The following is a 24,579-nucleotide window of genomic DNA, read 5'->3' on the forward strand; positions in this document are numbered from 1 at the left end:
TATACACACACACACTATAGAGGTTTGTACCTTTTAAAAAAAAATCATGTTAGTGGTCCACGAGATTCAAAATTGTGAGTTTAGTGGTCCCTGAGTTTCGAAAGGTTGGCGACCCCTGATATAGACCATCTGTGTGAGATATATAGGAGCAGTAGCAACTAGGCAAAACTTATGCGGCTATCAGAAAGGAACATTTAAACATAGAAGGTAGATTTATACATTATGGGCTAGACATCAGATCAAACATAGCACAACTCAAGATAATTAGATCGGAATCTCCAGGTTTAGGCGTCATACATAAAGATAGTGCCAACATGAATGAACTAAGACTTACTAATAATGATATGAGCATTAGCAGTATCATTACCAGGTAAAACACAAATTGTTTTCTCACTGTTTGTTTTGTAAGGTCTGAGGACGGGGGTAACCCCAAAAACGTTCACCTGAAGTAAAGTTTGGTGTTTATTATGGAAAGTGCCTTTCTTGATTTATTTTGATATATTACTATTTAAAGTGCACCCCAGAAGCTGTGTCTTAGTAGTGAGTGTGGGATCCATTTGGAATACTGTATTGATTATTTGATCTCTGCACCCTAGTAAACTGTACTTTGACTGTTTATGTGTTCTGCTGACATTTTTGTCAATCTGGACATTTTGCTTTTAACTGTTTATATAACGGTGTGGTGATTGGATATTTACAATGTCACAAACACAACCCCAGCAAATAGTAGAGACTGATGGAATAGAGGGGGCTACTGTGTTTCAATTCAGTGATGCAGATGCTAACAGGATAAGATTTGATGAGTTGGCCATCAAAACAATGAGGGAACAACCTAAACAGCTATACAATCAACTTGTTAAATTGAAAAAAAGGGAAATTGATCTGAAAATGCACGGTTATCTTTCAGACTATCACAGAAGGTATTTTATCCCTAAGGGCTTTAGAGTAAAAAATGTCCCCACCATTGGTCGTAACAATGCCATTTTTTGTGTTAAATGGTGTGGGATATTAAATAAATGTTCCTTGGATTTAATTCTACTCGTCATTGACAAAGTCACCACACTACTTAAACAAGTGGAAAATGAGGTATTAACATTTGAAACTATGCACCATGATAAATTGGAGGGTGACGGTGAAGAAAGGTGGCTGTCTAAAATAAAAAAATCAAGTGGAACAATATGAAAGTGAACTCATTTCCTTTAAAGAATGCAAGTGGGAAGCTGTCACCAGTGACTATAGGGAAAAGAAGTTATACAAGTGGTTATTAGGTCCTGAGGAACGAAGATTTGTCTTCAGGAATAGAAGACCCCGGGTTTTCAAACCAAGAACCCTGAATACCATCGAAAGCTCCAACAGCTCAGACCCTGAAAAAGGTGATTTTCCAGATTTGGGCACTACCACAGGCTCCCAACCCATGACCACCCGGTCAAAAACACCTCAAGGGGAGGCCACACCCCAGGAGAGGTGGTCACAGGCGCGATAGGATCTGTCCGGGGGAGACCACCACCACAACAGTGGCGCAGAGGTTGGAATTAAGTAACATCATTAACCTCAGTTCCTATCAACTAACACCTGTTGAACAAGGGATCCTCGAGAAGGGGCTCAGCTTTGTACCCACGGCAAGATTGGATAAATTCGATCTACATGTGGACATGTATAAGTTTAACAGAAAACTACGCCTTAGAGAATACTTTGGGAAAAATGACCACCCCACTGATACTTTTAAAAGGCGTAGCAAATTTGATCCCAAATCATCTAATACCAGCATCCATACCTTTACTCGTATGGTAAAGGAGGATTTTGAAACCACTATCAATATGACAACTCCTGGAAGGAACAATTTTTCTAAAGATGAGTGGATGGCATTAAAAGCTCTGAAGGAAAACCACAGCCTGGTTATATGTAATGCTGATAAGGGGGGTGCATTGGTCTTGCAAGACTACACAGATTACAGACATGAGATAATGACACAGTTGAATGATACACATGATCCCACCTCTGAATTCAAGAAAACCATTGATGAATATTTGGAAACAATATTAACAGCAAATATTCTAACCAAGGCAACATTTGAATTTTTGGTGGTGGATTTCCCTATAGTCCCAATTATCTACACACTCTACCGAAAGTCCATAAGGACCCCATCAGGCCTCCAGGACATCCGATAGTGTCGGCGAGGGGCTCAGTACTACAAACACTTGCAGTTTATGTGGATGACATTCTGCAACCATTTGTCAAACAGATGGATTCGTTCCTCCTTGACTATCAAAATGTTTAAGTTATTACAAGAAGTTGATTTGGATGGGAATGATTTGCTGGTTACCTTAGATGTAACCAGCTTGTATACTGTCATCCCACATGATGAAGGGATGGCCGCAATCAGATCTACTCTACTCAATACCCCGTATGTGGGTCCACCTGTTGATGTGGTACTGCAGTTGCTGGAGTATTGTTTGATGATGAACTACTTCAAATTCGAATCCAAATTCTACTTACAGATATCGGGCACAGCGATGGGGTCCAATGTGGCCCCATCCTATGCCAATCTGTTAATGGCACAGTTCGAAACCTTGGGAACCACTCTCTTCCAAGATCATAGGATACATTTGTTCGGCAGATACATAGACCATCTGTTTCTGATCTGGAGGGGTGACCAGCAAGAATTGGACTCTTGGTTTAAGGAATTGAATGAAGCGAATGATAACCTGAAATTTAAAATCACTTTTGACAACCAGACAATAGATTTCCTCGACTTAAGAATATACAAATCCGGGGCAGGTCTGAACACTACGTTGTATCAGAAACCCACGGACAGAAATTCTATCTTGCAGGGTTCAAGCTGCCATCCACCATTCTTGAAAAAGGCTCTGCCTAAGTCGCAGTTTAAGCGGGTTACCAGAAATAATAGTGAACAAGCCAACAAACAACTGCAATTGGAGGAGATGAGGAACAAGTTCAAACAGTGTGGTTATAAGAAACATCTCACATTGGCCTATACTGAGGCTATTAATACCACACAGAAGGAAGCATTGAAGAAGATTTACCGGAGGCACCACCGAGAGAGCGAATGATACTTACAACCACTTTTACTCCAAAGTCGACGTGACCATTGGGACATTGTCTCAACTGATAGATGACTATCCTGTGAATCCATGGACTTACCGATTGTTGGTTACAGGAGGGAGGCCTCCTTAAGAGATCATTTGATGCGACCCGACAATAGACTAAGTTATAAGTCTAAAACATGGTTAGACACCACCAAAAATGGGTGCTTCCGATGTAGTGGATGCACCACATGCAGTGGGATGATCCAGAGAAAATTTTTCACACATCCTTGGACAAACAATAAATTTACAATTAGACATGGGGTCACATGCACCACAAATTACATCGTATACATGATTCACTGTCCATGTGGCAAGTTCTATGTCGGCAAGACACAGGATGATTCCCGCACTAGAATGGCCAATCACAGGTCTGCTATCAGAGCGGCCTTGAATAGTGGCAAAGCTGATCAGCCTGTGGCCAGGCATTTTCTTCAGGCCAAACATAGAAACACTGATTTACGATTTATCATCATAGACCACATTCCACCCCTTTCTAGAGGGGGTGATAGAGGTAGGTTGCTATTGCAAAGAGAGCAGGTGGATCTTCACATTGGATACTTTGGTCCCTAAGGGACTGAATGTTAATCTTGATATGCAATGCTTCTTATAAATTATGAACACTGACCCTCTGGTATGGGTATCTTGGTTACTATTCTGAAAGTATATTTGATGGTTATTACCTTTTGTCTATGACATGGTTGAATAACAGTTAAAGACTCCAGAAAGGTACTTAATTTGGATGTGTGGTTAACTATCTGAATAGTTTGATTCCTCAGGGCCCTTGGATATATGGGCTAGAGTGGCCAGGGTTTGTGACAGGCTACCATATGGTGGTTTAAATACTGAATATTTGATAGTTACATTATAGAGCAATAGTTGTAATGTATTTAACTGTGATACGTGGTTAAAAGTGTGACTTTCTTGTATACATGGACTATATTAGCCATGGTTTGGGCTATATTATCATTCACGGTTTGGTTGCAATAGCTGCATGTATGAGTATACCTGTATTATCTGATTGTACATTTACTTAATTTATTTTATGATCCAATTGTATGAGTTAATTGTGAACATATGTCACAGTAAGTTGAACATCATTCATACTCGGGATGATCTGTTTTATGTTCTATTTATTAACTCCATATATAGTAGACCATTTAACATGGAGGATATTCCCAGTAGAGCTACTGTTAGTGACATTATGTTAAAGCAGGCGCAACTGGGTGATAAGTGTTGATGAGTTGTAGTCTATATCTGTACTAAGATTTGTGGCGCCAGCGTTTGACGAGCATGTTGCATCTTTATGTTCTGTACATTGCATTCAGGATCTCTAAATATTTTCTAGTATTTTTCTGATATACTGTAACTTGTATAAAAGTTTATTTCTACTAAGTACTATGTTGCATCCAATTCGGTCTATGATGCATATCTGATTAACCATTAAGGTTTAAGTATAGACGTTTTAGATCTTTGCATATTGTGTATATTGGCAACAATGATAGTATGTGATATCACTATGGGAGTGGTTCACGGATATGAACTATGTATGATTGGTTGCTGGACTTTGTTTATGGATACTAAGCAACTGTGCGTTAACTACAAACTTGTAAATGGATTACCTACCTACTATAGCAGGCTTTGTTTATGGTTGCTAAGCAACCTTACGTGAATAACAAGATTGTAAATGGATTACTTATTACAGCATGCTGAGGTTAGCCCGGTTTAAGTAAGTGAGGAGTCCTGAGCTCCTGTATTTTTAGATTAGCCTTAGAATGCTGTAATACCAAACCTGTTCTAACTTATTAACTAACTAGTTAAAGTAGGCATATCGTCACCGTTATATTCCAATAACATTGGACCATATATGCTCAACATTCAGTAGATAGGCTCATTGGGCAAACGATACAAGAGTATTATACTCGGGAGTGGGGCTCACTTGGAGCAATCATTTGATACAGGCTGTTGATTGTAGACTTTATTTCACAAACTAGTAGTTTAAATATAAACTACTGGCAGAGAACCTAACCAACACCGGGTAAGAGTGCATATACTGCACCGGCTAAAAACTGAGCAGTGAGATTAACATTAGCTCCAATAGAACTGCGGTAGCCTGCAATCTGTATGTGTGCTGAAATTTGACAGCGTATGTGATCCAATCAGCTGCGTTAAAACCCCTAATCCAACTAACGAATATTTCTCTTATATATCTGTAGACAAATGTTACGCTACAGATATGAGTTTATAACTAGCCTGTGGTACTATTAATATTTTATATTATATAAAAATCCATTAGCTCCAGCTGAACTGTGATAGCCTGCAATCTGTATGTGTGCTGAATTCTGACTCATTCTAGTGGGCACTGCTCTAATACATGGTATACAAGTGTTGCGCCAAACATATGATTCTATAACAAACCTAGGAAGTCATTTTAGCACTGCTTTAATACATAGCATACAAGTGTTACGCCAAACATATGAGCCTATAACAAACCTATGAAGCTATTTTAGCACACCCAACTTACGGGTCATAACAGAATGTTAAGAACTTACAACTAATTTATGTGAATCACAACATTGGACATTCCACGTATAAACGCAGAAGCCATTCAGACAAGTGTGGGTGAAATAAACAATACACTACTGAATAGATAAAGTGGCGGCTTCTCCTTATGTGGAGTACCAAACTGGTATTCAAAGATCAACACCGGGGGTTAATCCCCCAGCCAAAATAGTATTAATCTCTAACAGGGTGCATTGCACTCTCATCACCCTACTCCAATATACAGAGTATGTTACCCATAAGCAGATAGTATTGGGCTAAACCAGAATGTTAGCGCTGTACTGATATATGGTTAATCTGTACATGCAGTGACACTTGTGTATAATATAATATATAATTTGATACTTCACCATCATTACTATTAGTAAATATTACAGAGTATCTTTCTTTCTTCTTTTTTTATATATATACACAATAATCCAATAAGACTTCCTGTTACGAGTCTGTATCAGCTTAAATAAACTTGATACAGTTAAACTAAAGTAGTCAACCAGCACAATATATGACCTACTTTACTATAATCTAACGTGAACAGGTTAATTACTGATCCTCCAGCATCTGAGAGTGTTTTTAAATCAATTTCCAGCATTTTATATTAAATTTTGACACAATAAAAGTTATGTTTTAACGTTGAACACGCATGCTCACTAGACTATCAGTAACTCTGATTTGCCTTAAGGAATAGAGTATTTTGTACTACTTATAGATGTACCCTACATTAACCCTTATGAGTGCTATATATGTAGTCTGTTGAGTTAGAGTTTCTCTCTACTTTAAGTTTCATATGTTGAAAACTACATAGCACCTTTTCAAGTCAAAAATATTTGTAAGGGAATAACTCCCACACACACTAAATGGTGATAAGGGGTTAGTAGGGAATCCAAAGTATTTAAGCTACACTCGGCCAGTAGTGCCGTTGATACCCCCCTCTTCCAGCGGTTTAAGTAAGTTGTTTGCAATAATGTGATTAACAGTGAATCCGCATGTGTGATATATAGTCACTGCATCTATCTTTGTTATATCAGCACCATACACATAGTTAGGACATTTAGACCACGTAATCGAGCCAATAATACTACTAAATACTTTATTTACACCTATAAAAAATATACACTATGTCTCTTGCTATTTTGAGGTTGTGCACTTTGTTTTTAATCAATTTTTATTAAGCTTCTGCCTTGGTGACTTTTTTGATCCTCTAGGGCCTCTGTATGGTCTCTCATGCATGCGCAGTTGTGCTGAAGGGACGCCACACGTACTAGCAGGATCATTACCAGTAAAATACAAATGGTTTTCTCACTTATTGTTTTGTAAGATCTGAGGACGTGGGTAACCCCGAAAACGTTCACCTGAAGTAAAGTTTGGTGTTTATTATGGAGAGTGCCTTTCTTGCTTTATTTTGAGTATATATATACCACAAGGCAGAACATAGAGTGATCTGAGATGTCATTGCAGAAAATGCAGCATGTCTGCAGAAAGAACAGGAACTGTTAGCACATTAACTTTTCAGTGCTGCTCCACATTAGGATGTTCTTTTTTAACATTGCTGTTCTCTGGCTGCATTGTATAAGTTTTCCTTAACAGTGCATCCAGCGCAAAGTGCTGTTTGAAGACAATCAAATATGCAGTAGTGCTACAAAGCAACAGTGCATTGATTGTTGTCTGGCTCTGAGATTTTTGCAAGCTCGTTCCCTAGCTTTTCAATGTCTGCAAAGCTGTTTTTTTCTGCATGCAAGATGTTCGTATGAGCAATGCACCTTTTTATTGCTACATTTCTATGTTAGACTAAGAGAAAATGAAACAAATTAATTCGAGACATTTTACAATTACTTACCTGCAGAAAATGTATATGTATGTATATATATATATATATATATATATATATATATATATATATATATATATATATATATATATATATATATATATATATATATATATATATATATATATATATATATATATATATATATATATATATATATAAAAAAATTAGGGGGAGGTAAAAAGTGAGTTTAAAATCCTCCACTACGCATAAAATAGAGAAAATAACTCATTGTGAAGCTCATTAACAAATCTAGACAAGCCAGAAGGCTTGTTTTTCCCACAGAAAACCTCTGGAATACATTATTTACAATGCAGCAAAGGATTCTGGGTAAGATGCAAATTAGGTTCACGACGACACCTTTTTACTTCAGCCTGCTTTTCAGCAGATTCCCTTAACGCCAAGTATCGCTGTTCACACAGCTTGTAGACTTAGCTAGGGTTAAAGCAGTGATTCAAAACTATCACAGGACAGACTGTTTCGTAGTTGTTGCTACTCATCAGCTGGGAGAAAGTTTAAATCAGTGCTGGGTGAGAAGCAACAACTACGAAACAGTCTGTCCTGGGATAGTTTTGAATCACTGCTTTAACCCTAGCTAAGTCTACAAGCTGTGTGAACAGCAATACTTGGCGTTAAGGGAATCTGCTGAAAAGCAGGCTGAAGTAAAAAGGTGTGTCATTGTGAACCTAATTTGCATCTCTTACCCAGAATCCTTTGCTGCATTGTAAATAATGTATTCCAGATGTTTTCTGTAGGAAAAACAAGCCTTCTGGCTTGTCTAGATTTGTTAATGAGCTTCACAATGAGACAGACAGACAGACATATTATAGAGGTTTGTACCTTTAAAAAAAAAAAATCATGTTAGTGGTCCACGGGATTCAAAATTGTGAGTTTAGTGGTCCCTGAGGTCCGAAAGGTTGGCGACCCCTGATATAGACCATCTGTGTGAGATATATAGGAGAAGTAGCAACTAGGCAAAACTTATGCGGCTATGAGAAAGGAACATTTAAACATAGAAGGTAGATGTATACATTATGGGCTAGACATCAGATCATCAAACATAGCACAACTCAAGATAATTAGATCAGAATCTCCAGGTTTAGGCGTCATACATAAAGATAGTGCCAACATGAATGAACTAAGACTTACTAATAATGATATGAGATTTAGTGTTTTAAATCCTGTTAATTCAGTTGTAATAGGGCATAATCCTGTATGAAAACTAAAATATTTTCCTTACTAATTATAAAGATATCCCAAACTGAGACCTATGGTTAAGAATAGCTTATATAAGATGAAACTTTCCAACTAAACTCTTATTACCCCTTGTCCCTAATTATACCAATAACATTCAAAATATGCATGGGCCAAATTCAGGCTTCATATGGGGTTCTAAACATTACAGCCCTCAGATATTGGTTAACTACGGTAAACACATCAGACAGCACTGTCGATATCCAAAACATACAAGGCAACGAGGGTTCATATTATACATACAAAACTTACTGGTAATAAATGACATATTTGAATCATTCTGTAAGAGCTGTGAGCATATAGGCATGTGGTGTGACCAAGTTCAGTTCTGGGCGGTGTGGCAATAGGATGACAGAGCAAAACCGCATTAATAGAATACAGCTGTGTCTCTGTTCCCAACCTCTCCGGATTACTCAGTCAACCGACTCCTACTCTGAGGCTCTAGAATGTCCAGATGGAACCATGTGCACGGGGGTGTATGCGAGGAGATATGCAACACTATGACTGCAGTATGGGGGAATGAATCCGCAAGTATCATGTATCGGACCATGTTACACCTCTCCCTCTGCAGCGAAATTAGGCAACGTCGGTCTCCTATGTCTCCTTCGACCAGCTCCGGTTCGCCGTATAGGTGTTTGAGGCCTGCCCTGGGGGGGACCAAAGACTCCCCCAGCTGTAGCCGTCTTCTGGATAGTCACTTTCTGTCGATTAGTTCCTCATTGTCAAAGCGCTCTGTTGTCAGTAAGTTGAGACCTGCATTTCTAAACATGATCTGTGAATTCTTTGAGGTACCTCTGTTAGGGAGCTTAATTGCAGGGTTACTTAGTGGTACAACTTGGGGAGAGCCGATCACTGCCACCATCCCCTCCCCATCTGCCAAAGGGATGGATGCAGTGAATGCTCCCAGGAGTTGCAGTTTTGCTGCGTGATGAAGATCTTGCCCTGGTGTAGGAACCGATGAGCTGCTATCTGTGGCCACCTCCAGGACACTGCCACCTTGGCTTTGCTGCAGGCTTGCTTTGTGTGGTAGCGAAAAGCTCTCAGTATGATGCGGCTCCCTCACTGCTAAATCTATTAGAATGCAGAGTTCCCGCTTTAGGGAGGTAAAATGGTCATCTAAAGACTGCGTCGCCTTAGTCTCCCATTTGTTTAAGTAGTCCATGTTCGGGACAATTTTAGCAGCAAAGAGAAATAGGGAGCATAGAAATTCACATTCAGTCACGCCACCTGAGCGTCCAAATGGATCTCGATGTTTTATGACTATTTTCCCCCTTTTCACCACGCTCTCTTCCTCTCCGGGTAGCGCTCAAGTACAATATGAAGTTGAAGTGGGGAAGGGGATCCGCCGCCCCGATCCCTGGGATTGATAATGTTTATTCTTATCGTGCTCCTTCTGAGAATAGCTACAAAAGATTTACGAGCGAGAGACTGCCTGAGTGGCTTTTATGAGCAGTCGCTATATGTTTAGGCACTGCGACAGTGCGCTTCCCCTGAGCCAGACAGAGTATTAGAGCAACGAGGGCTGCGAAGTCGCTCCCAGGATCAGAGGCGCATCATGTAGATGTGTTGTATCGTGGCTCCCGCTCAGCTGTGCAAACTTGGTGTCTCCTGAATCAGGAGCCTTCATAGATTAAGCTGCATGAGTTCAATATGTCATATTTAAGAACTAGTTGCAGTAGGATTCAAATTATTAATTACACAGGCGGGAGCTCTGAGAAACAAGTCTGTTCCCCGTTGATGGTAACTCCGCCCCCCCAAAACGCCTCTCTTTATCTGGACTACAGACAATCTTGAAAGATGAAATCTCCCTCTTGGGAGAAAAACCCTGAATTCCAGTTGATACCCATGGGTCACGATTTCCAATGCCCAGGGGTCCTGAACATCTCTCTCCCAAATCTGGACAAAGAAAGAAAGTCTGCCCCCTACTAGATCCGGTCCCGGATCGGGTGCCGCCCCTTCATGCTGTCCTAGTAGCAGCAGCGGGCTTTTTAGATAGCTTCCCTTTATTCCAAGCCTGGTTGGGACTCCAGATGGACTTGGATTGAGCAAAATTCCCTTCCTGCTTAATGGAAGGAGAGGAAGCTGAGGGTACTTTACTCCTTAACCTGTTCTGAGGTAGGGCATGGCCTTTACCTCCAGTAATGTCAGAAATGATTTTCTTCAATTCAGGCCCGAATAGGGTCCTACTCTTGAAAGGAATAGCTAAAACTTAGATTTTAATGACACATCAGCAGACCATGATCTCTGTCTGAAGAAATTCCTCCAAAAGAGTCAAACCAAAAGGTCACCGCAGTGGAAACTGGGCAGTGATAACTGGTACAATACAAGCTGTCAGCTGTAACAGAAAAAACAACTTCTTTAGACTATCCATAGGATCTTTGAAAGCACAACTGTCTTCAATAGAAATAGTTGTACGCTTAGCCAGGGTAGATATAGCTCCCTCCACCTTAGGGACTGATTGCCTAGTGTCCCTGACTGTGTCAAGAATGGGATACATTTTTCTAAAATTAAGGGAAGGTAAAAAATGGAACACCCGGTCTTTCCCATTATCGCAAAATAATTTCCGAGATTCTCTTAGAAACCGGAAAAAAACTATCAGAATACGTCGGTATCTCTAGGAACTTGTCCATCTTACATAAATTTTCTGGTGGCACTGCAATGGGATCACAGTCATCCAGAGTTGCTAAGACCTCCCTAAGTAACAGGCGGAGGTGTTCAAACTTAAATCTAAAGGACACAAAGTCCATATCCGTCTGAGGGAACGCACTTCCTAAATTGGAAAACTCTCCTTCAGACAATAGTTCCCTGACCCCCAAATCCGATTCTTGTGAGGGTACGTCGGTAATGACCAGTAAGTCCTCAGAGATTGCAGTGCTGACATTGACTGCTACTCTACTGCATTTGACCTGTAACACTGGCAATTTAGATAGGTCATCTACCCTTACAGAGGTCTTAACTGCAGCTATCTTGCAGAGAAAATAAAGCAGACGCAGATGAAGAACCCGGCGGCGCTTGCGTGGGTGTTAGTTAAAGGTTGTGATGCTTGGGGAGAGTTTAGCGGCATACCCTGATTCTTCTCTGACTGAGAATCATCATTGGGCATACTTTCCTTAAGGAAAATTTGCTCTTTACACTGTAAGGACCTTTCAGTACATGCGGGACAAAATGTAATGGGGGTTCTACAATGGCATCTAAACACATTGAGCAAGTAGTTTCCTCAGGCTCAGACTAGCAATAACTATAATAGAAGTTTTATAATTGCTATATGGTATAGAGTTCACAAAAAGTATAAAGAACAATTTAATGAAAAATATGGACTGCGCCTTTAAATATTAAAGTGCAACAATTTTTCTGGCAATACCCATAAACGCTTGAAGCAAGGCAACAATATTAGGCACTAGTCCAAAAGTTGACAATATTGCACTACTTGTATAAACTGATAATATCTCGTTTAACAACAATTTAAGTAACTTATTTTTTAAGCAGCACTCTGCACCTTGCCACAGCTATGCTGTGGCGTCTACCTGCCCCTAGAACCAACTGAAGCCTTTGGTAAAGGATGTTTTGTATAGTAAAATAGGCCCTATTGCAAGCCTCTGAGTTCTGCTGAATATAAACTGCTCAGTAAATGCGCGAAAAACCAAACCATGTCTCATAAGGAACTTCATGATCCCTTTAGAGACAAAATACCCCTGAGCTAGTTTTTGCAATCAAACCAAGTGACGAATGTCAGAAAGGCTTCTCACAGCATCACACCACGCATATAAAGTGAAAACATCAGCTCGTAACCCTGTGTGTACACTTTATCAAACGTAATAAACATATAAGTGAAACATCAGCTTGCCCTTTGTATACACTTAATAAAAATGTATGGTATATATAATAAAGGGACTGCTAGGGACACTATTGAGTTCGTATTATATAGTGTATAATGCTTACCCCTCCCCTGTATGGGGGAAAATGTCAGTCTGTTCTTGTATACTATGTCTCTCCCAGAAAAAAACGACTGTACATACCTCAATGCTGCTTGTAGTATGACAGTGTTCTCCACTCTGAAGATTTGTCCTCTGCATTACCCTCAGCTGCTAGTGGGAACAAATGGCCCTTAGAGAAAATTGCCAAGATCATCTGCATCAGGGTGAAAAATTTTCTAGTTCTTTCCCGACTAGAAACGATTTCTGAAGTCACACTGAGAAAAATAGTACTCACCGGTACCATTTTAAAATAACAAACTTATTGAGTAAAGACTAAAAATATCACCTCTTTCACTTTACCTCTTCCTATGTTAACACAGGCAAAGAGAATGACTGGATTGGGAGGGAAGGGGAGGAGCTATATATACAGCTTTGCTGTGGTGCTCTTTGCCACTTCCTGTTGGCAGGAGGTTAATATCCCACAAGTAAGGATGAAACCGGTGTACTCGTCATATTCTTTGTAAAAGAAATATAAGCAGGTTGATAACACCAAGGAAGTGTCAATGCAACCACTGCTTCCGCCTGAGGATCCCTGGACCTGGACAGGTACCTTGGAAGTTTTTGTTTAGATGAGATGCCATCAGATCTATTTCTTGAAGACCCCATATCTGAACAATTTGAGAAAACATCTGGGTGGAGAGACCATTCTCCCGGATGTAAAGTCTGACAACTGAGGTAATCCGCTTCCCAATCGTCTATACCTGGGATATGAACCCCAGAAATTAGACAGGAGCTGGATTCCACCCAAACAAGTATCCGAGATACTTCTTTCATAGCTTGAGGACTGAGTCCTACCCTGATGATTGACATATGCCACAGTTGTGACATTGTCTGTCTGAAAACAAATGAACGGTTCTCTCTTCAACAGAGGCCAAAACTGAAGAGCCCTGAGAATCGCACAGAGTTCCAAAATACTGATTGGAAATCTCAAGAGGCGAGATTACCAAACTCCTTGTGCTGTCAGAGATCCCCAAACAGCTCCCCAACCTGAAAGACTTGCATCTGTTGTGATCACAGTCCAGGTTGGACGAACAAAAGAGGCCCCTAAAAATATACGAGGGTGATCTAACCACCAAGTCAGAGAAAGTCGAACATTGGGATTTAAGGATATTAATTGTGATATCCTTGTATAATCCCTGCACCACTGGTTCAGCATACAAAGCTGGAGAGGTCTCATATGAAAACGAGCAAAGGGGATTGCGTCCGATGCTGCAGTCATGAGACCTAAAACTTCCATGCACATAGCTACTGAAGGGAATGACTGAGACTGAAGGTTCTGACAGGCTGCAACCAATTTCAAACGTCTCTTGTCTGTTAGAGACAAAGTCATGGACACTGAATCTATCTGGAAACCTAAAAAGGTGACCCTTGTCTGAGGAATCAACTTTTTGGTAAATTGATCCTCCAACCATGTCTTTGAAGAAACAACACTAGTTGATTTGTGTGAGATTCTGCAGAAAGTAAAGACTGAGCGAGTACCAAGATATCGTCCAAATAAGGAAATACCGCAATACACCGCTCTCTGATTAAAGAGAGTAGGGCACCTAGAACCTTTGAAAAGATTCTTGGAGCTGTCGCTAGGCCAAATTGGTAATTCTTGTCTAGAAAAGAGAATCTAAGCAACTGATAGTGATCTGGATGAATCGGAATATGAAGATATGCATCCTGTAAGTCTATTGTGGACATATAATGCCCTTGCTGAACAAAAAAGGCAGAATAGTCCTTAGTCACCATTTTGAAAGTTGGTACTCTTACATATCGATTCAAAATCTTTAGATCCAAAACTGGTCTAAATTAATTTTCTCTTTGGGACAATGAATAGATTTGAATAAAACCCCAGACCCTGTTCCTGAAACGGAACTGGCATAATTACCTTTGACAACTCCAGGTCTGAAACACTTCAGAAAAGCCTGAGCCTTAACTGGGTTTACCGGAATGCGTGAGAAAAAGTCTTCTCACAGGCGGTCTTACTCTGAATCCTATTCTGTACCCCCGAGAGAAAATACTTTGAATCCAATGATTTCGGACCGAATTGATCCAAACATCCTTGAAAATTTTTAATCTGCCCCCTACCAGCTGAGCTGGAATGAGGGCCGCTCTTTCATGCAGACTTGGGGGCTGGTTTTGATCTCTTAAATGGATTGGATTTATTTCAATTTGAAGAAGGCTTCCAATTGGAAGCAGATTCCTTGGGGGAAGGATTAGGTTTCTGTTCCTTATTTTGCCGAAAGGAACGAAAACGGTTAAAAGCTTTAGATTTACCCTTAGGTTTTTTATCCTGAGGCAAAAAAACTCCCTTCCCTCCAGGAACAGTTGAAATTATTGAATCCAACTGAGAACCAAATAACTTATTACATTGGAAAGAAAGAGATAGCTATCTGGACTTAGAAGTCATATCAGCATTCCAAGATTTGAGCCACAAAGTTCTTCTAGCTAGAATAGCTAAAGACAGATTTAACATCAATTTTGATATAAAAAATGGCATCACAAATGAAATTATTAGCATGTTGAATCAACTTAAAGGGATACTAACTCCTCATTTTTCTTTCATGATTCAGATAGAGCATGCAATTTTAAACAACTTTCTAATTTACTCCTATTATCAATTTTTCTTTGTTCTCATGTTATCTTGATTTGAAAAAGCAGTAATAAAAGGTTAGGAGCCGGCCCATTTTTTAGTTCAGCACCTTGGTAGAGCTGCTGATTGGTTTGCTACATTTAGCCACAAATCAGCAAGTGCTACCCATGTGCTGAACAAAAAATGGTCTGGCTCTAAAGCTTACAGTACTGCTTTTTCAAATCAAAATAACATGAGAACAAAGAAAAATTAATAGGAGTAAATTAGAAAGGTGCTTAAAATCTCATGCTCTATCTGAATCATGAAATAAAAAAAATTGGGTTTAATATCCCTTTAATGCTAGATAAATCATGATCCGATACTTGTTGCGCTAAAGTATCCAACTAAAAAGTTGAAGCAGCTGCAACATCAGGCTAAGAAATTGCAGGCCTAAGAAGATGACCTGAATATAAATAAGCTTTCCTTAGATAAGATTCAAGTTTCCCATCTAAAGGATCATTAAATTAATTATTATCTTCCGTAGGAATAGTAGTACGTTTAGAAAGAGTAGAGATAGCATCATCAACTTTGGGGATCTTTTCCCAAAACTCCAATCTAACTTCTGGCAAAGGATACAATTTTTTAAACCTTGAAGGAATAAAAGTACCAGGCCTATTCCATTCCTTAGAAAAAAACCTCTGGAATAACCACAGGAGGTTTATAAACGTTTACTAGTTTTAATATCAAGAGGACTAGCTTCCTCCATATCCCCGGATCGGGGGCTACCCCTTCATGCTGTCTTAGAGGCAGCAGCCGGCTTCTTGGCCTGTTTACCCTTGTTCCAAGCCTGGTTAGGACTCCAGACTGACTTGGATTTGGCAAAACTCCCTTGTTGCTTCACAGCCGGGGAAGAGGGACCACCCTTGAAGTTTCGAAAGGAACGAAAATTATTTTGTTTGGGCCTCATTTTATTTGTTTTATCCTGAGGGAGGGCATGGCCTTTCCCTCCAGTGATGTCCGAAATAATCTCTTTCAATTCAGGCCCGAATAGGGTCTTTCCTTTGGAAGGAATGTTCAAAAGTTTAGATTTTGATGATACATCAGCAGACCAGGACTTAAGCCATAACGCCCTGCGCGCTAAAATGGCAAAACCTGAATTCTTTGCCGCTAATTTAGCCAGTTGAAAGCGGCATCTGTAATGAAAGAATTAGCCAGCTTAAGGGCCTTAATTCTATCCATAATATCCTCTAATGGGGTCTCCATCTGAAGAGCCTCAAACCAGAAAGCAGCTGCAGTAGTTACAGGAACAATGCACGCAATAGGTTGGAGAAGGAAACCTTTATGAACAAAAATTCTCTTTAGGAGACCCTCTAATTTTTTATCCATAGGATCTTTGAAAGCACAACTGTCTTCGATAGGTATAGTTGTACGCTTGGCGAGAGTAGAAATAGCTCCCTCCACCTTAGGGACCGTCTGCCACGAGTCCCGCATGGTGTCAGATATGGGAAACATCTTCTTAAAAACAGGAGGGGAAGCGAACGGTATACCTGGTCTATCCCACTCTCTAGGAACAATGTTCGCAATCCTCTTAGGGACTGGAAAAACCATCAGTGTAAACAGGAACCTCTAAGTATTTGTCCATTTTACACAATTTCTCTGGAACCACTATAGGGCACAATCATCCAGAGTCGCTAATACCTCCCTGAGCAACAAGCGGAGGTGTTCAAGCTTCAATTTAAAGGCCGTCATATCAGAATCTGTCTGAGGGAGCGTCTTCCCTGAATCAGAAATCTCTCCCTCAGACAGCAAAACCCTTACCCCTACTTCAGAACATTGTGAGGGTATATCGGATACGGCTACTAAAGCGTCAAAAGGCTCAGCATTTGTTCTTAACCCAGAGCTGTCACACTTCCCTTGTAACCCAGGCAGTTTAGATAAAACCTCTGTGAGGGTTGTATTCATAACTGTGGCCATGTCTTGTAAAGTAAATGAAGTCGACACACTTGGCGTCACTTGTGCAGGCGTTACTGGTTGTGACACTTGGGGAGAGCTAGATGGCATCACCTCATTTCTTTCTGTCTGAGAATCATCTAGCGCTATAATATGCTTTTTAAAATTTATAGACATATCAGTGCAAGTGGGGACACATTCTAAGAGGGGGTTCCACAATGGCTTCTAAACACATTGAACAAGGAGTTTCCTTGATGTCAGACATGTTAAACAGGCTAGTAATGAAACAAGCAAGCTTGGAAAACACTTTATTCAAAGTAAAACAATACTTAGAAAAAAACGGTACTGTGCCTTTAAGAGAAAAAAAAAATGCACAAACTCTGCAAAACAGTGTAAAAAAGCAGTTAACTTTTCGAAATTTTTACAGTGGATTCATAAAGCTTTAGTAAGATTGCCCCAACATTCAAATAAACGATTAACCCCTTAATGGAAAAACTGGATTGACAAAACGTCAAAAAAACGGTACAAAAACGTTCAGCACCTTGCCACAGCTCTGCTGTGGCGCCTACCTGCCCTTAGGGATAGATTTGTGGGGAAAAGGGTTCCTTTAGGCCCTCAAGTACAGCAGGACCCTCCGGAGTAGCAGCTTGATGTCTTGTGTGTAAAATAAACTGCGCATCTGAGGCGCGAATAGGCCCCTCCCACCTCACTCGATGTCAGTGGGGCCTAAAAGAAACACACCAAAGTGTTTCTAAACTAGCCATGTGGGTTAATAACCCTTAAATAAGCCAAAACAAACCTCCAAAGTGCCCCAAAACATTAATCTTCTTTAATAATAAAAGAAAAAAAAACGTTTTTATCATAAATGTCACCAGTAACAACTTAGCCCTTTATGCAAGCTTGATTCCATACTAAGTCTCTGAATACAGCTTACCCTTCCCTCATGGGGATACTGTCAGTCTTTTCTAGAATTCTCAGTCTGTCTAGAAAAAAAATTGACTGAACATACCTCAATGCAGTTTAGCCTGCAAACCGTTCCCCCAACTGAAGTTTTCCTGTACTCCTCAGCCTCTGTGGGAACAGCAGTGGATCTTAGTTACAAAGTGCTAAGATCATCAACCTCCTTGGAGAAATCTTCATCCCTTTTCTGCTAGAGAGTGAATAGCATACACCAGTACCATTTAAAATAACAAACTTTTGCTTGAGAAAATAAAAACTAACATTTTTGTCATCACACTCACTTTACCCTTCCTACTGCTTAGAGCCGGCAAAGAGAATGACTGGGGATGGAGCTATATAGACAGCTCTGCTGTGGGTGCTCTTTGCCACTTCCTGTGGGGAAGGAGAATATTCCACAAGTATTGGATGAATCCGTGGACTTGCAAGAGAAATAATGTATTAGATGTTACTTATGACAATTTTGAGAGGTGCCTGGAACCTAACTCCCTCACTTCCCATTGACTTGCATTATAAACTGGGTTTCGATTTACAACGGTTTCGATTTACAACCATTCCTCCTGGAACCTAACCCTGGCGTAAACTGAGGGCTACCTGCATATCAGGCAGATATCTGGGTAAGTTGGTATGAATAGTAAAATTCAGCTGAGTCTGCCGTATGAATTAGTGTAGTAGTATAGTCTCAAAATGGCCTGCATTCAAAAATGTAGAAATCTTCTATGTCTCTCTTAAGGTGCATTTTCTGCCTGCCGTTATATTTAGTCTATTGTGTGCAACCACATTTTACTCACTATCCCCACATATGCTATATTGTGGGCCTAGCCTCTTGTATGGCTGGAAGTTTTTGTGCAGATCCCAGTTACAACAAGGTAATTGCCGTTCTTCGCAGTTACATTTAAAACTTCACTGTATGTGCCGATATTCGCTTCTGTATGGGATATGTGGGTTTTAGTGTAAGCTGGCGCACACAAAAGTCTGTTAATGTGTGAGATTATAGGCCCTCCATTATTTTGTGTTTTGGCATAGTTTTTTTTATATATATTTTTTTTTAGTCATTTAGGGCGACACTCTTATAGCAAATATCCCTTGCAGCTTTACTCACATTTTGTGTTTATTTGGGCAGCTGTTATGCGTGAGGTGCTGCGTAGGCACTTGGTTAAAGATGGCGGATCCTTATCCTGTAACTCTGCTTCAGTGGTTATATTGTAATGATTTTTTGTTAAGAATCATTCCTGTCACAGCCCCATAAGGGGGCAGGCAAAGGAGCAGCTTTTCCTGTTGCTAAGAAACCCCTATAATACCAAGAGTCAGGTTATTGCCCATGCTCAGTAGAGGACTTTTGCAGCAAAAATCATGTGACCGCAGAAAATAAGTTTTTTTAACAGTAACCTATCTAGTTACAGGCAGAGGCTACAATGAAAATCTTAGTGCTCATTTAGCAAAAAAAGGTTGTTTGCTTTTTTTTTTTTTTTTTTAACACAATCTGTTGATTAGGTTTACTTTGATTTAACTTTTTTGTTAACTAAAGGAGCATATACATCTGACATTAAAGGGACATTCCAGCCAAAATTAAGACGATTAATGCATTTCACTTTTAAATAGAAGTATTTTTGCAATATACTTGTGTATCACAGTGTGAGCGTTACAGTACCCGTAAAGCACATGAAATGTGTGGTGTTGACTTGAATCATGTAAATCAAGTCATTGCAAGCCTAATACGAGGCACTAGCAGCTCTGAGCACACACTTTACATGAAGCATATCGGGATAGGTTTCATGTGCTCATTTAAAGTACAATATCTAACTAATAGCTTTTACTAGTGCAAGTAATACTATAAAATGTACTTAACTTCTTTGCTGTAAATTGTTGCCTCTAAAGGGTAAGGATCTTCAAACCAAGACCCTTTTTAATAAAAAATTATGCACTACTGCATGTTGCTATGGAGATACATGCGCCTGTGACCATCCCATTTACTAGTCTAAATGGCTCCAGTAGAAAGACCATGAGAAACCATTACCACAGCAACCAGGCATCTGGGGTTTGTAAAGCCCTGTTTAAAACCAGATTCTAGTTTGTGGCACTGTGTGCTTGTCATTATTTCATGCAATCAAAAAAACAGAACCGCCTTCTCAGGTTCAATTGACCTAAGTAAGGTATGTTAATAGGCTGAGGTGTCAGCTGCGGTACTCACATTACATACTCCCCATGCCACTGTACATTCCTCAGAGGTGGCAGACGCCTGGTTGGCTTGACATTCTATACCTGAAAGAAAGCACCAGGTAAATACACACAAAAAAGACACGCACAGGAAAGAGCGCACGCGCAAACAAGGTGGTCTAGATCTGTGCAGTATTTATAGAGTACAAGTCTCAAACTCACGGATCAGTATAATAGTTCTTCGGACTACAGCAAGAGCAACACCCTCTGCTAGCAAACAAGATGTAGACAAGGTTTTTTAGCGTTTGACTGCAGGAAGTTAATAGCTTCTCTGTGTACACATAGTAAGCAACTATACTCACCTACTGAGGCAGATGCACATCAATGAACAGTAAAAGTAATTGTCATTTACACACAATGTTCTCAAATAAAAAAGCAAAAAAAAGACAACTTACACAAATCCATGATGTGGTTCCTGCAAATAGCACAATTATCCACCACAATATCCCAGGCCCAGAGAGCGACTGCATTCCACTGCAAGAGGAAATGAAAAACTAGTCAATATGTGCCACCCACAGATCGATTAACACACCACTTCCTCTCCTTCAATATTATAACGTACTGATCACTGGCTGCCTGGGTCAAAAGCATTAACAGCTGCCTGACTGCCTATTATTCCCACTTTCTCTATTCCTGGCATTTTAAAGGGACACTCAAGTCAAAATTAAACTTATTATTCAGATACAGCATGTATTTTTAAACAACTTTCCAATTTGCTCCCATTAACAAAATATACACACAATCTTTTTATATTTAAACTTTGAGTCACCAGCTTCTACTGAGCATGTGCAAGAATTCACAGAATAAGCATGTATGCATTTGTGATTGGCTGATGGCTGTCACATGGTACAGGGGGAGTGGAAATAGACTTAACTTAAAATTGTCAGAAAAAAATAAAAAATAAAAATCTACTACTCATTTCAAGCTCAGACTAAGTGTTGTTGCATTGTCTTGCTATCTTGCCTTTGTTGACTATGCAAATCTACTGTGCTGATTGGTCCTTTAACTCTTCCGATCCCTTCTCGCAGGCACACTGCCTAGCCGTCGCCTAACCGCCCCCCCCTTCTCGCAGGCACACTGCCTAGCTGTCGCCTAACCGCCCCCCCCCCTTCTCGCAGGCACACTGCCTAGCTGTCGCCTAACCGCCCCCCCCCTTCACGCAGGCACACTGCCTAGCTGTCGCCTGACCGCCCCCCCCTTCTCGCAGGCACACTGCCTAGCTGTCGCCTGACCGCCCCCCCCTTCTCGCAGGCACACTGCCTAGCTGTCGCCTGACCCCCCCCCTTCTCGCAGGCACACTGCCTAGCTGTCGCCTGACCCCACCCCCTTCTCGCAGGCACACTGCCTAGCTGTCGCCTGACCCCACCCCCTTCTCGCAGGCACACTGCCTAGCTGTCGCCTGACCCCACCCCCTTCTCGCAGGCACACTGCCTGGAACATACATACTCCTGCAGAAGAAAGCACATTCCAAAGGACTTGTACAAGAATCCACCTTTAATATGTCAACGTTTTCGAGCTTAACAAGCTCGACCTCAGACAAACAAAGTATCAACAGTTTCACTTACCACCACCGTGACTAAATATGTGAACGTTTGAGCTTAACAAGCTCGTCCTCAGACAAAGTATCAATAGTTTCACTTACCACCACCGTGACTAAATACCCACAGCACCGAGCCGTCACGCTCTACACGTAAGACACCCCCCCAGAGGGGAGCAGTCAGCCGTATCAATGTGACGAAATGATGTGAAACCCAAGTGACAGGTAAAAAGTGATATACACTAAGCGTATCTAATGCGAATAATGAACTACAAAACAAGACCTGAGCTGAGAGATTACAAATATAAATATAGCAGCTATATATTAATACACCATAAATACGGCATGTAACCACAGAAACCGCAAACTAAGGCCACGATTGGTCCTAGAGCCTGGCCAATCGTGGTCCCACTATACGGACACACCAGCGGCATAGAATATAAACCGTAAATGTCAGTGGCAATTTTCATCAGAACAGGAAACAAACAAAAAACATATTAGCCACAAAACATATGATAGTTAATGTGAATAAGATCGCGATCAACTACCATGGGTGAAAATTACCCCAATGGAATATACCTAATACGGTGATCAAGATGTCATACACAGTAACGAAAGTGAGTAATCAAAAAGACTTTAGCTGTGAGTAGCCCGGTGGCATACTGGGAGGTAAGCCTGCAACGGAGGCAAAAGAGATAGATAGATTAGATAGATACATACAGAGCCAGAACGGCGTTAGTCAAAGCGTCCCATGTAGCCATAGCAACCAACAGCAACAGTCCGGTAAAACAAGAAAGCCAGACATAGTATCCATAGTAGAATACATTGACAGATAGGAAAATGATTATCACACTGCTATATGTTAATCTATATACGAAACCGTGACCAGAAATTAGGGTTATCCTAGGCAAAGAAACATATGGAGGTCAAGTTGTCAAACACAACAGCATAAAGAAGGGGAATAGACACAAGCCTATAAAAAGAAAAAAAATATTTGGGAACTTGGGGTGACTACAAAACTAAATGCTAACACCTGCCAATCAAGGAACACATTAAGTCCCTTAGGTGTAACAGTTTCCGACTTAATGTGTTCCTTGATTGGCAGGTGTTCCTATAGATTCATCCTTGTGTATTGTTGAGAGCCACAATCCATTCATTAGATGCCCTTAGCTGTACCTTTTCTCAATGCCTTTCCCTTTTGGAATAATTATGATAATATGATTGCTATGGTCCTTGTTTTACTCTTTTGGTTCTCTATAAGATAGGGACTTTCTTATGAATAGTTCATTTAGATTTGGCTTATTGTTCCTTTCTAATTTATACCCAGCACATTAACCTATGTGCATTTAGTTTTGTAGTCACCCCAAGTTCCCAAATTTTTTCTTTTTATAGGCTTGTGTCTATTCCCCTTCTTTATGCTGTTGTGTTTGACAACTTGACCTCCATATGTTTCTTTGCCTAGGATAACCCTAATTTCTGGTCACGGTTTTGTATATAGATTAACATAAAGCAGTTTGATAATCATTTTCCTATCTGTCAATGTTCTACTATGGATACGGGACGCCTTGACTAACGAATATATATATATATATATATATATATATATATATATATATATATATATATATATATATATATATATATATATATATATATATATATATATATATATATATATCTCATGTACACAAAAGAGACGTACCTGGAATGTAATCCTGGTACCAAAAAAGACAGGGTTTCAGCACCCTTTTGAAAGAACTCACAAATCACTTAAATGTAATTCAATAGCTTTAATAGTGGCAGCTAAATCCCACACAACATGGGAATAAATCCATGAAAATATTAAAACACATAAGCATACAAGTTCGACTCATGAATGACAGTTCAAAGGAACCTGACCGGTCAGGGGTACACGAAAAAGCACGTGTGGCGAAGTGTAAATAGCAATAGTATTGCTTAAGCACAGGTTTATATAGTGAACCACTACACCCAACTACCTCAGAACCTCCCAAGCATTTGTCATGGAAGGTATATCCTGGGCAGATATATGAACCGGGATCTAAGTGGTAGACACTGCAAAACCTGTGTCAGGCACCTTGAAGAAAGTGATTACACAGTTAGGAATGTATACAATTACTACAATGTACGGGAAAAACCTATAGATTGAAACATTTTGTGAACTGTGATACTGAGGGGGTCGTATATTCACTGTCCTGCTACTGCCCACTTTTCTATGTGGGAAAAACAAGGAGGGCGATAAAGGACCAAATCTCTGAACACAGATGATGTAAAGAATAAAAATCCTAAAAGCAATGTGGCAAAACATTTTGAATTGGCACATAATTGCAATCCTGATTCACTCAGATTCGTGGGTATAGATAAAGGCATCATAAACGGGAGAGGAGGAGATAATGATAAAACCCTCCTGAGAAAGGAATGCAGGTGGATATCAATCCTTGGGACACAAATTCCAAATGGTCTCAATGACAAACTAGATATGGCCTGCATCCTATGAGATTGTGTATATGGTAGAATGGAGTGTCGATATGGAGAGGCATTTGCTTTTACACTCTACTTAACCAAAAATAAGCAGATTCTATAAAATACAAGATAACAAAAAGAACATGTTATTTCTTGAATGA

At 40.1% G+C, this 24,579-nt stretch overlaps 1 protein-coding gene across 1 annotated transcript in view; it reads right to left on the reverse strand.

Moving 5' to 3' along the window:
- The window catches only part of RBX1 (ring-box 1), a 67,987-nt gene that overhangs the window by 37,015 nt on the left and 6,393 nt on the right, over positions 1–24,579 (reverse strand). The window contains exons 2-3 of the mRNA XM_053721400.1: positions 20,796–20,874; positions 20,375–20,445 (exon numbers count right to left, since the gene is read on the reverse strand). Of these exons, the coding sequence (XP_053577375.1) occupies positions 20,375–20,445; positions 20,796–20,874 (150 nt within the window). The remainder of the gene's footprint in view (positions 1–20,374; positions 20,446–20,795; positions 20,875–24,579) is intronic.

The sequence above is a fragment of the Bombina bombina genome, chromosome 7, assembly GCF_027579735.1.
Source record: "Bombina bombina isolate aBomBom1 chromosome 7, aBomBom1.pri, whole genome shotgun sequence".
NCBI classification, from domain to species: domain Eukaryota; kingdom Metazoa; phylum Chordata; class Amphibia; order Anura; family Bombinatoridae; genus Bombina; species Bombina bombina.